At 46.3% G+C, this 13358-nt stretch overlaps 1 protein-coding gene across 1 annotated transcript in view; it reads left to right on the top strand.

The window, feature by feature from the left end:
• Positions 1–7827: 7827 nt before the first annotated feature.
• The window catches only part of SMS (spermine synthase), a 41011-nt gene continuing 35480 nt past the window's right edge, over positions 7828–13358 (top strand). The window contains exons 1-2 of the mRNA XM_044911628.1: positions 7828–7920; positions 11727–11766. Coding sequence (XP_044767563.1) covers positions 7828–7920; positions 11727–11766 — 133 coding nt within the window. The remainder of the gene's footprint in view (positions 7921–11726; positions 11767–13358) is intronic.

Below are 13358 nucleotides of genomic sequence, written 5' to 3'. Positions count from 1 at the left end.
GAGGGGCCGCTTTCCCCCACAGCCCTCCTCCGGCGGCGCCGCCCTTCGAGGCCCGGGTCGCCCACCCGCGCCCTGTGCGGGCGTGGCCGCCCCTGCGAGGGTCCCCTTCGCGCCGCGCGGCTCGGGAGGAACACCCCCCCCCACGTCCGCGGGCCCCCCCGTAGGGCGGGAGTGCAGGGGCGGGGGGCGTGCGCCGCGCGGGGCCGCCCGCCGCGCGGGGCCGCCCGCGTGACCTTTTCCTGTTCTCGGAGGCGGGTAAATTCCCTCCACCCTGGGGCGGGGGCTCCCCTCGTGGGAGCCGAGGCTGGGGCAGGAGCGCGCCGCGCTTGCAGAATTCTTAGCCGACTGCGTAGGAGACGGGTCCCGCGGAAAGGGACGGGGGGCGGGAAAGGAAACGATGATTATGGAGGGGGGAGGTGAGGTCTGGGCGCGGGAACTAAAACTCCCCGAGTCTTGGAGGCTCGGAACACAGCCGGCCACAACAGAGGGCTGGAAAGTCGGAACTGTGTGCAGGAATTACGAAGGGGAAGGGTATTTTGCATGTTTTTCTTTGGGTGTTTCTAACGTGGCGGGGGGAGGGGTAGGGCTGCCAGCCTTTTTTTCTGGTGGCTTTTAAACCTATAAGTGCTGCAGACTTGAATCTGCGCTTCCTGTACATCCCACTTGGAGCATCTCATCCATATCTTGCCTTTTCACCGTTTTCCTTGAATTGGATGGAGCAACCTTTTCTGTTCCCACTTAAAACCATGACTTTTTCACTTTCTGTCTTTCTCTTCTCCTTTCTTGAAGTTCTGAAATCTCATTTTGCATTTTTCTCCCCCAAGCTTAAAGGCTCTCCGAAGGCAAAGATTTAATTAAAAACAAAACAAAATCTTGAGGATTTGAAGCAAGACCTAGGTTTGCATCTTGTCTTTCTTGATTGGCTCTGCATGGGACTTTGGCCTTAACGTCTCAACCTTTCTGAGTATTATCCTCCCGGTGGTTAAAAAAAAAAAAAGAAGGAAGGACGGTGCACACTTCATAGGGCTTAATTTTAAGGGAGTTGCCCTAAAACATCAAAAGGTTCTTAAGTAATGTCGGTGTATTCGGTGGTTGGGAAGTGACTGAGAAAACAAAGCATTTTTTAGTTCCCACATTTCTTAGTTGAGGATAGAGAGAAGGGAGATAACCGGGAGAGTCAGGAAATAAAATGGTGATTGGGGCATGCAGCTAGTGTTGGGTGTGAGATGGCTAAGGTTTTGTTGAATAATTATCCTGCCAACTTTAGGGATTAGTGCTTAGTGAAGGTTCTTGCATACTGAATTTAGAGGTGAGGAGGATGAGGCTTGAGGAAGAACTAGTGGTTCAGGGTCACCTAGCTGCTAAGAGGTGAGTCTAGGAAGTATCCTTGGTGGAAGCATGTGTGAACATTGACCTGTACTTATTGAACATGGGTTTTGTAGGCTCTAAGGAGGGTAGTATCAGGATGAGGCTTGGAAGATTCTGGCACTTCTCTCAGTCTGTGTTGGTGCCTGAAGCCTTAAACAGCTTTCAGCTTAATTCAGGTGTGGTATGTTGAAATGATGGCTCACAATAGGCTTCTGTGTTCTGTTGTAAAAGTGCAGGGCAACTTCACTTTATGAAGAAAAGGAGAGAGAACTTTATTTTTTAAATTTTTAAAAAAGATTTATTAATTTGATGGGGCACCTGGGTGGCTCAGATGGTTGGCGTCTGCCTTCAGCTCAGGTCATGATCTCAGGGTCCTGGGATCCTTAGTCCCACATCGGGCTCCTTGCTCAGCGAGGAGCCTGCTTCTCCCTCTGCCTGCCGCTCCCCCTGCTTATACTCTCCCTCTCTCTCTCTCTCTGGCAAATAAATAAATAAAATCTTTAAAAAAAAATCTTTATTTGAGAGAGCGCACACAAGCGCAGAGGGAGAGAAGGGGGCTCCCTGCTGAGCAAGGAGCCTGGCGCGGGGCTCTGTTCCAGAACCCCAGGATCATGATCTGAGCCGAAGGCCGACGCTTAAGCGACTGAGCCACCCAGGCGCCCCTAATTTTTTTTTTCTTTAATTAAGTAATCTCTGTGCTCAGCGCAGGGCTTGAACTCACTCACGTCGGGGAGATCAAGAGTCACATGCTCTTCAGACTGAGCCAGCCAGGTGCCCCAAGCAAGAGAACTTTAACACTTGGGGCTGACATTGGCCAGAGAGGGAGAGAACCATAGACACACAGTTTAGAGGAGAGCAGGAGAAACTGGCAGATTCTAAGCTGGCAAGGTGTGGAAGTGGTATCTAAATAATTCAGTTGGGCAAGGAGAAAATAAAAAAACAAACATTCCCAGCCAATTATCCTTAATTCTCAGCCTGTTAATCTTTTTTTAAAACTTTTTATGATTTTATTTATTTGAGAGAGATTATGAGCAGAGAGGAGCAGTAGAGGGAGAAGCAGACTCCTTCGCTGAGTGGGGAGCCCGATGCGGGACTGGATCTCAGGACCCCGGGATCACGATGTGAGCTGAAGGCAGATGCTTAACTGACTGAGCCACCCAGGCGCCCCTTTCAGCCTGTTAACCTTAAAGATGAGAAAATTTTGATGGTGAGCTGAGGAACATTCTAGGAAGAAATAATACTAAGGAGGGGGATGTGTATATATTCATCTTTGTTAGTTCTTGAGACCCTACAAAAGTGTTTTGGGAGTAAGATTTTTTTTTTAGTATTTATTTTAGTATTTATTTTTTTAAAAAAAGATTTTATTTATTAGAGAGAGAGCATGAGCAGGGGTAGAGGGAGAGGGAGGCTCCCCGCTGAGCAGGGAACCCCAGGTGGGGCTCGATCCCAGGACCCTGGGATCACGACCTGAGCCGAAGGCAGACGCTTAAATCGACTGAGCCACCCAGGCACCCCGAGAACTCTGATTCTTACTGTGTTCCCCCATTACTTAATTTGGGGAGACATGTTACCCTTGCTGTCAGTAGGTGTCTACACTTGGAAAATAAGGGAATCTGGCTAGACTGGGATCTTGTAAGTTCTTCGAAGTTTCAGTTAGGGGCACTTGGTGAGAAATCTACCACCTGTGTGTGAGGTCTCCAAAAACATTTATTTTAATTGATAATAATGAGTCAAAAGGCATTAGTCTTGGCATGGTGAGTACTGGATGTGACTCAGGGGTGAGTCAAATGCCTGTGGAGCCTGGATTCATGTTCTTTTTCCCATTTGTCAGTAATCCTTACTAATGCTCCAGTTCCATGATGTGATTTTAATGGAATTAAACTTGAACCACTTAGTTATGTTATGTTGCGATTCCATATAACTCAGTTACCAGTGCAAGTGAGCTAGTACCCAGCAGCCACTGGGCCACTAAGGGCAATTATAGGTTGGGCCTGGTGGTGCCTGTTTAGTGTTGTGGCTGATGACATAACTTGGGAAATTTTAATTTTTGCTAAAAAACAAAACCTCATCTTTGGTCATTGTGCAAGTGAAGTATTGGATTCTGAGGACTCCCGAACCCAGAAAACATTTTGCGATTTCTCAGCTGAGGCTAACAAGAATAAACATGTCCCTTGTTTGTATGGTTTGAGCATCTCTGGGCTGGTGGAGGACACACAATTTGTTCCTAGTCATATACACTAGGCAGCAAGCGGGCTGGGTATCCAGAGGGGAGTGTGGTGTGGTACGCACAGCCTCTGCCTGCCCTGTTAGAGCAAACAAGCCTCTGGCTAGTCAGCCCTCCAAAGCTCGAGCAGTCCTCCTCTCCCTGTCTCATTTCTTGCCCCGGGCTGGGAGTATCTGCGAAGGCCGGCCTCCATTGTCTGTATCCTGGACACAATTCTGGTACCTCATAGATGTTTGATAAGTGCTGGTTAAAATGCACCTGATTGATGTTATGGTCAAGATGGAAAACTAGTTCATGTACCCTAGGGGGAAAATGAGACACACATTTACGGGTCCTGAGTGAGGAAACCTGCCTGATGCTCTTACGTTCGGGTTCTGGACCGCTGATCTATAGTTGATGGAGGGAAACAAAATGACTTATGTTACTCCAATTCAGAAAGTAGTTTTCTTTTTTCTTTTCTTTCTTTTTTTTTTTTTTTTTAAGATTTTTATTTATTAGAGAGAGAGACAGCCAGAGAGGGAACACAAGCAGGGGGAGCGGGAGAGGGAGAAGCAGGCTTCCCACTGAGCAGGGAGCCCGATGCGGAGCCCGGGGCTCGATGCGGGGCTCGGTCCCAGGACCCTGAGATCGTGACCTCAGCCGAAGGCAGACGCCAAATGACTGAGGCACCCCCAGAAAGTAGTTTTCTAACAAAGATCTTGTTTAATAAATTAATAGAAGGCTGCTTAGGAATTGGGCTTAACCAAAAACGTTTAGGATAGGGGTTCTAATTCTGTGCCTTTGACCCTTATCAAGGAAGATTGTGGAGCCTCAAAGTAAGAATTTTACTTTTTTTTTTTTTGGAGTGGAGTCGGGGAGGGGAAGAGGGGGAGAGAATTTTAAGCAGGCTTCAAGCCCAGCACGTGAGCCCGAAGCGGGCTCATCTCACAACCCTGAGGTCATGACTTGAGCCGAAGTCGAGTCGGACGCTTAACCAACTGAGCCACCCAGGTGCCCCTCAGAGTAAGAATTTTAAATGCATAAAGTAACCCAATTACTTTAAAACACAATTTTCAAAATAAACAAAAAAGTCCCAAATATGTAGCATAGTAATATGTGCTTCTTCAGTAGCACATTAAATAACATGATCTAGCATCAGGCCTAATAACTTCCATAATTTCGAAGTAGAGCTGAGAAAATCGTATTTCAGCTGTGTTGTGAGAAAAAGCTGTGAGATTTTATTGGTGACGATAGCCACCATAGTTGATGTGTGGTTTTACAAGCATAACTGAAGAAAATGCTAAATTTCAATTAGTGAAAATAAGGGTGTGTATTTTTTTTTCCCCATCTGAGTTCACAGACCCCCCTGAATTGTATCCACTAGCCCCTGGGAAGTCCATGGACCCCTGGTTCAGACCCCCTACCTGGACAGGGAAGGGAGAGTGCCATTTCTGTATATTGTTTCTTTTAGGCCCAGTAGGTTTCCACTCAAGGCCAGAGCTGTAAGCAAATGTCTCTGGTTCCTCTTCAAGACAGACATCTCTTTGAAAACATGAAAGCCGGTATTTATTAGTTGCCTCCTGGGCTAGGCATTGCCCTAAGCGCATTACACGTTATTTTACGTAATCCTCACAACAACCCCGTGGTAGGTCCTGTTATCCCCATTTTAAAGATGAATAAATAGGCCCATTGAAGCTTTTCACCTCATAAATGGGGTAGCTGGGATTCAAAGCTTTGTCTATTTGATTCCAAGGCCTTTGTTAATTCCACAACTGCGAAGCCTCTTAGTTTAAGGCAGTGATTCTCAACGACTCTGTCTCCCTTCCTCCCCCTTCCTGGGGACATTTGGCAGTATCTGGGGACATTTTTGGTTATCATAAGTGGGGAGGTGCTACTAGCATTTCGTAGGTCAGGGGTGCTTGCTCAACACCCTCCATTGCACAGGACAGGCCCCCCACAGCGTTGACAGCCCAAGATGTCAATAGTGCTGGGGCAGAGAATCCCCGGGGTAAGTTCTAGCTAAGCCGATGCTCTAAAGCAGATGACAGATCATCAGCGAAATTTCCCTGGTTCTTTTTGGAAGTCTCCATTATGCATAAATCAATAGTCATAGAGGGAGGGTGGGCCTTACCTTCCTCCTAGGTTTGCCCTGGGGTCGGTTAGGATCAGAGGGCTTGGCCAGCACTGGCTTCTGGTGACCCTCCCTCCCTGATTTCCTGAGCCTTCCTCCCATCCTCAGAGCTCCCACTGTTTCCGTGTTATTTGTTGAGCTGCTTTCTGGTAGAAGCATATCGTCTTTGTGCGATTCATAGCTATAAGCACAAAACCTAAAAAAATCCAGTTTTGATCGCATCTCGTGTTTTGTTGTTCAAGAGGAGAAAAAGCTTTCCCCTTTGTCTCAGCATTATCATCCCTTGTCGTAACACTTTACCATTGTGATAACAACACCCCCTGCCCCCACATACCCGCTTTAACAATGTAGCCTTAAGGGGGCGGATGCCTGGGAAGGGGGAAATGCATGCTTGGGTCCTTTTCTAGATGGACTGAATCACAGTCTGGGCTGGAGGAGTTTCTGGAATTTGCATTTTTAACCAGCTTCCTCCCAGTAATTCTGATGCTAATTAAGTACGAGAATCAGTATAGTAGGATCCTCATTAAAAACAAAAAGCCCTTGTATCAGGAACGTGGGGCGTCCCCCTACCCCAAGTACCAGGCAGCCAGTCCTTAAGTCCTGCACATTGTGCTTGCTACGCTCTCAGATTCCTTGCTCACCTTTTTCCTGGCTACACTTCTTGGCCACAGTCTCCCAGTGTCTCCATTTTGGGGAAGGGCTTGATCACCACAAACTCAATAGATTCCTCCTGTCCCTTTTCTCATTTAAAAAGCCTCCTGTGTGTCCTCATCACTTTGTCAGCCCCTCCTGGGGCCATTTCTGCCCAGCTGTCCCTACCCTTGAGCACATTTGAGTTTCACACTCCCTGTGCTTCCAAGTAGCTGGGAGGCACCCAGACTCAGAATTTAACAGCTCTGGGGCAGGCATTTTTCGTCCTTTAGGTATTCTCTCGTACTTGAATGCTGTTTGCAAATGTTTTATGGGCTGTTTGGGGGAGGTCTCAATGGAATCTCCCTTCATTTGGCACACTCTTTTGCTTTTTTTTTTTTTTAACTCTTTCCCCCAACTCTGCAAAAGATTCTTAATTGCACGAATCAGGCTGTATTTGACTGCAGGCTGAGTAATTGCACATTGCTGGGAATTAGTTTTGTGAGCTTGCCATTAAAAAATTGTATAAACCATAATCTTTTTAAGAGTGTAGTCCCAAAGTTACACCCATTTCTTTAAACCTGTGGAGGTAGCGTATGGTAAAATGAGTTTGTGCTTTATCTCAAGAAGCCTCATCTAGTTATTTGGTCGTTCTCTGTCGTCATTTTAAGTGCTGTGGAAGGGATAACAGCTGTTTAAGAAATTGACTCCATCATCCAGGCATTAAGAACAATCTCTACCCCAGCTAATGAGAGAGGTGCATTTTCAAGTAATCTGAAGCCCTGCATGTGACATTTCTTCAGGATAGCATTTTCCAACTGCATAACCAGCTAGTAGACACTTTGCCGTGTGTGTGTATGTGTGTGTGTTTGGCGGGGGGGAAGGTGCTTTTAAGTTGGCTAAAATTAAAAAGACAAGATAGAAAATGTATCGTGTGGCAACAATTTAGTATTTTTAACAGCAAGCCAGAAGGTCTTATGAATAGAAACCGGTATACCCTTAAAAACAAAAGCTTATGATTAGGTAATGTAGGAGAGAAAAACATACCAGCTGCGGCAATAGAGGTATACATAAAGGTCTTCAACCTAACAAGGAGAGAAGCAAATAAGAATAGAATGGTCTTAACTTCTCAGATTGGAAACTGAAAAAGTACTTAAGATACTAAGCGATATTTAGAGCGTGAGGAAATCGTCTACACATAATGGAAGGTTTTGCAGTGGAGGAGTTAAAGCACTTTCGAAATCTTCTTTGCATCTTTTTTTTTTAAAAGATTTTATTTATTTGACAGAGAGAGACACAGCGAGAGAGGGAACACGAGCAGGGGGAGCGGGAGAGGGAGAAGCAGGCTTCCCGCCGAACAGGGAGCCCGATGTGGGACTCGATCCCGGGACCCTGGGATCACGACCCGAGCCGAAGGCAGACGCTTAACGACTGAGCCACCCAGGCGCCCCTCTTCTTTGCATCTTAATTGTGTCACGAAATGGGCTGTATCTGAATGGCCGCCCAGGCCTTTGTTACCTTGTTGGGAGACGACCGAGGTGCAGGGGCTCCGAGCTTGGGAAAGTTAGAGCTGCTGGCGTCAGGCGTGGTACCCGGTACAGTTTGGAATGACGGGCTTTGTAATGTGAATTGAGACCGGCGTGGTTGTACTACTCCTCGGCAGGTAAGGCAGGTAAGGATCGGTTCGGAAGTGCCTGGGCTGTGGTTGGGCATCTGTTGAAAAGCGTGTTCAGGAAAGCTGTGAGTGAGTTGAGTTTCTGGAGTCCCGCACATGGCAGGCGTTTGCCTCCAGTGGTTGTAACCCGGGCTGTGCCGGCCACCATTTCATGGGACTTTGCTTCCAGGCCCAGTTCTTGGGAAGAGTCAGGAAGCCTCCTCAATTGAATCTTTAAAGCAAGTATGTAAACCATTGCACGAATGCTCTTTGAAACCCTTACGACTAGGCACTTATCCAGACCCCAGGAAAAACAACTCTGGGGCCCTAAGTTGTGGGCCTGGATTTCATTAAACTGATACTGTCATCTGTGTTCCGGAAGGAGCCACTGAGCTAGTGGCCATACTTGGGATCAGATGTGTTTATGTGCTAAGCAGCAAACCCAAAAGGAGCTGCTGAGAACCGGTAGCATCTTCTAGATGACCCTCCGGGTAGTTTCACATGCGCCTTACTTTCTCCCTCTGCATGAAGTTGCTAATGATCCCCAGATCCCACACACTGTGTTGTTGGGTGGGATGTCCAATAAAATGTTTGGAAGAGTGTCAAATGATACATAAAACACTTAGCACTAATTGCAGTACTTAGGGCTGAGTACTTTGAGATTGTGCCAGTGGATAAAGACACTCAGTTATAAAGAGGGGTGAATTTAACTTACTGAAAGATAAGGAAAGTTCTGCTGGCAAAAGAAGAGGCAGAAAATAATGCAATGGCATGTGATTTGAAGGTTGGTCTTCCTTTATTTAAAGGAGCTCTTTAAGTGAAAGCAGAATTTTTTTTTTTTAAAGACTTTATTTGACCGAGAGAGAGCACAAGCAGGGAAACAGCAGAGGGAGAGGGAGAAGCAGACTCCCCGCTGAGCAGGGAGCAGAGCAGGGAGTCTGAGGCGGGGCTCCATCCCAGGACACTGGGATCCTGACCTGAGCCGAAGGCAAGAGGCTTAACCAAAGGCAGAGGCTTAACGGACTGAGCCACCCAGGCGCCCCTATTGCTGAATTCTTATTTGTTAAGGATTTGCAAAGGACTTTTGTGTTTATATATTCACGAGGGATACTGGTCTGTAGGTTTCTCTTTGTGGACTTTTTCTGGTTTTGGTATTAGGACAATGGTTTCATAAAATGAATTAGGCATTCCTTTTCTGTTTTCTGCAAGAGATTTTGTATAGAAGTGTGTTATTCTTCTTTAAATGTTTGATAGAACTCTCCAGTGAAACCCATCTGGCCCTCAGGATTTCTGTTTGGGGAGTTTTTAAATTATGGATTCAATTTCTTTGGTAGTTATAGGGCTCTTCAGATTACTTCTTATTGGTGAGTTGTGGTAGTTTGTGTTTTTTGAGGAATTGGCCCATTTCCTTTTAAGTCGCTAAATTTATGTGTAGAGTTGTTTGTAGAATTCCTTTATTATCCTTTTGGTGTCTACTGGGGTCCTGGTTATATGGGTTATTAGCTGTTATTTTGTCCCCCCCGCATTTAATAAATTGCTAACTTGAATGGAGGAAGTATTCCTCAGATTATTCTAGTCCCAAATGCTAAGAATGTCACTTCTGGAAATTCAGGTTGTAGAATTACAGCTGAGCGTCCCTGTGCCTCTTGGTTAGGAATTTAGAGCTGGAAAAGACCTTAGACCCCGGGGGTCAACAAACTTGGGCCCTTGGGTCACATCCTGTTCTTCTGGCCTCCTTTGTATGGCCTTCTGGTAGCTGACAGGGCCCTGATTTGGCCTGCCAAATCCTGAAATCTTTACTGTGTGGCCCTTTAAGGAACAAGTTTGTCCACCCGTGCCTTCAGACTGTGTAAGTCCAGTGGCTTGCTTTAGAGCCATCTGGAAAGACATTCAAGTACAGATTCCCAGGCCCCCACATGGCCTTTTTCTCATCTGGAATCCATCATAGTATACATTCCTCCCTCTGTACGGGGAGTTTTGACTTGTGTCCTTTGACTTTCATCTCTGTGGCACTTAACTTTTCCAATACTTCCTGGGTGCTGAGTAATCTCCTTGGAGGTTCATTCTGAAGGGCGCAGTCCTGAATGTTGACTTCGCTGAGTCTGCCTTCGCCAAAGCTGGAAGAAGAGAAGGTGCAGGGGGTCACCTCAGGGATGACCTGATAAAAATGTGACTTTTGACGACACAAAGTCCAAACTGTTTTATCTCTGGAAATATTATTTCATTGTTGATTTGCAGCCTGGCAGAGAAGCTTGGGCACAAACCCTAGAATTGTTTGCAGAAACACAAATGGTTAATAGATCTGAACCCATAGGGTATTCTGCCCACCTAAAGGCAGTGGGAAGAGAGCTGGATGTTCATGATACTGGTTAAGTGCTCCTGGACAGTAAAAGTGGCGATCCCACAGTTTCTACTTTGGGAAAGAAACCTGGTTTTCTTCTGCATGGAGCTGAAGGAAGCCATTGCCGTCTAACCTTGGGCCAGCCTGTAACCTGGTTTCATCCCACTGCTTTGTGAGATGAAGGGGAGGTGACAGTCGGCAGCTGGGATGCTTTTCACTCCTCACAGTGGACAGTGGAGGGCAGTTGTGAACTAAAGGTGTAAGGGCTGGTTAGTTTTCCTGGTCCAGGTGCCTTAGGTCTTCTCCTTTCCCCTCACCTCAGACCCTATCAGTTCCCTCTTACCACTTTGCTCATCCCTTTTTTGCAGCTGCTGGGTCTGGTTTCACCTCATTTCTTGGGCTTCTTCCTATTGGGTTGAGTACAGCGCCCAGAGAGGGCTTTTTGTGGTCCTGGCCTCTACGGTGTCCTCTGCGTTGGTGGTCTCCTGCTCTCTTCCACAGCTCTAGCCCGAGTTTACTACTTCCTCTTCTGGAAACACGGATCTTGAACCCTTATGTAGGCACACCTTATGTTGCTCAGAAGATGCCTTCTGGGAGAGTTCAGGTGGCCAGATGTCCAGCTTCTCAGGGCCACAATTCGTTATCTTCTCCCCAAGCGAAAGCCAGGCTTCTTGCATGATCTCCCCTTTCTGTGCCTTTCTTTATAATTCTTGGTTAGCCTCCCATGTGGACTAGGTCAGAATGTGAGGACTGGATAGTTTGAGCTACATGAGCACTCCGTGGAGGTGCCTCCCTCTCTGTGCTGACTGAGGCTTGTGGGTTGTGGCTGCTTTGAAGACTCCCGTAGCCTTGTGGGGGTGACGGGTTTACCAGGAAGAAGAGGGTACAATATTGCATTACTGTTTGGGTTCCAGACTAAAGAGGGGTTAGGATTCTGTCTCATAAATTCTCTTTTTGTGAGCCCTTCTTTAATGTCATAAGGAGATTGGCTCATGGAGAGACCTAGGTGGTTATATTAGAATAGAGTGAGGCTCTTCCCCCTTTTCAGTAGCTGTTGGGGGTGATGGGAAATGCCTTTCTAACTGTTCTCTTGCAGTGGGAAAGGGAAGGCAGGGCAATGAAATAATTAGCAACACATTTACAGTATGCCTAGGGTACTGTAATGTGAGTTTTAAGAAATAGTCCCTGTGGTTGGTACTGTAAACAGCCCCATGTGGTTTTCTTTAATGCACACTTGCATGAAAAGAGCTTGGGTGTTATTTCTGTGTTGTGTTGTATGGCTGTCAATCCAATTCAGCAGGTCTTTTTCTTTCTTTCTAATTTTTCCTGGTTTGGTTGTTCTTCTGTATGAACATCAGAAACTGCTCTGGGGGGTGCCTGCGTGGCTCGGTTGGTTAAGCGTCTGACTCTCGATTTCAGCGTGGGTCTGATTTCTCAGGGTCGTGAGATCGAGCCCTGTATCTGGCTCTGTGCCCGGCGGGGGTCTGCCTGGGATTCTCTCTCTCCCTCTGCCCCTCTTCTCGCTGTCACGCACACCTGCGCTCGCGCGCCTGCGCTCTCTCAAAAGAGAAAGAAGAGGAGCTGTGCTCTGAAAACAAGCCCACCAAATTGTCATTTGTCCCTCTCTATGTTTTGTGGCCCCATCTCAGTGCTATGATTTTTAAATTCAAAAAATTTAAAAGAATTTTTTTGTTGAAATATATAATGGACATAAAGCATTAGATTTAGGTGTACAACATAATGATTTGATATTTGTATATCTTGTGAAATGATCACCACAGGAAGGCTAGTTAAGATCCGTCGCCACACGTAGTTAAATAATTTTTTTCCTTGTGACGAGAACTTTTAAGATTCAATCTCCCGGCAACTTTCAAATATATGCTGCAGTTCCTAACCGTGAATGAACTGAGGCTGAGCCTGGCTGCAGGGGTGCATCCGTCCAATGCCGGGGACAGTGCCTGCACACAGCAGCTGCTCGGATACTCCTTTTTCTGTGACACGTCTGTGGCGAGGGGGGGGGGGGGGGGGCAGAGGAGACCGCCCCGCCCAGCCCTTTTAATCTGCTGCCTCGGGCCTGGCTTACGGTTGGTTGAAAGGGAGCAACCCACTTCTGGAACTTTCTGTTGCCTTGATTACCTCACAGTAGCTGAGAATCTAAAAGTGGAGCTTGTATGTTTGGATTTTGGGGGACAGATTTATTGAGATGACTTCTGTGCCACACCGTTCCCCCATTTAAAGTATACACTTAAATAATTTTCAGTACATTCAGAGTTGGGTGACCACAATTTTAGAACATTTTCATCACCCCGGAAAGAAACCTCTACCCCTTAGCCATCATCCCCATTCCTCCTAGCCTCCAGTTGCTTCCAGTCCCTGGCATACACTAATTTGCTTTTTATGTCTAGGGATTTGCCTTTTCTGGCTCTGTCATACAAATGGAATCCTACAACATGTGACCCTTTGTGACTGGCTTCTTTCATTTAGCATTATGCCATCCATGTCCCAGCATATATCAGTACTGCATTCCTTTTATGGCTGAATAAATAGTCCATGGTATGGATAGACCACAGCTTGCTTATCCAGTTAGAGTTTCACGGACAATTTGGGTTTCCACTTTTTGATTAATGTGAAACCTGCTGCTCTGAACGTTGCCGTTGTCTTGGGTGTTGTGTGATGAGATTAATCATCTTGCAGCTGTTGTAAAAAGAACTGGACACGGGAATTGAAGACAAAGCTGTCGAAGTAAGATAGCCCAGGCAACCACCTGCTTGACCTTCACTTTAATCTCTGGGAATTTATTAGGCTTCTGTATGTCTGAGATGTCTCCTGATACACAGACCCTCTTTGTTAACATTTAAAAATAAAACAAATTTTTAAATAATTGTAAGTGCTAAGCTCTTTTTAATTGTGAAATATGAAGGCTTTCTCTGTATATCACTTGATTTCGGTAATCTGGACTTGCTGCCTATCAACATTGATTTTTTTTTTTAAAAGATTTTATTTATTTATTTGACAGAGAGAGAGTTGAGAG

Source organism: Neomonachus schauinslandi, chromosome X (assembly GCF_002201575.2).
Source record: "Neomonachus schauinslandi chromosome X, ASM220157v2, whole genome shotgun sequence".
Classification (NCBI taxonomy): domain Eukaryota; kingdom Metazoa; phylum Chordata; class Mammalia; order Carnivora; family Phocidae; genus Neomonachus; species Neomonachus schauinslandi.
This window is presented reverse-complemented; position numbering and strand designations above follow the sequence as displayed.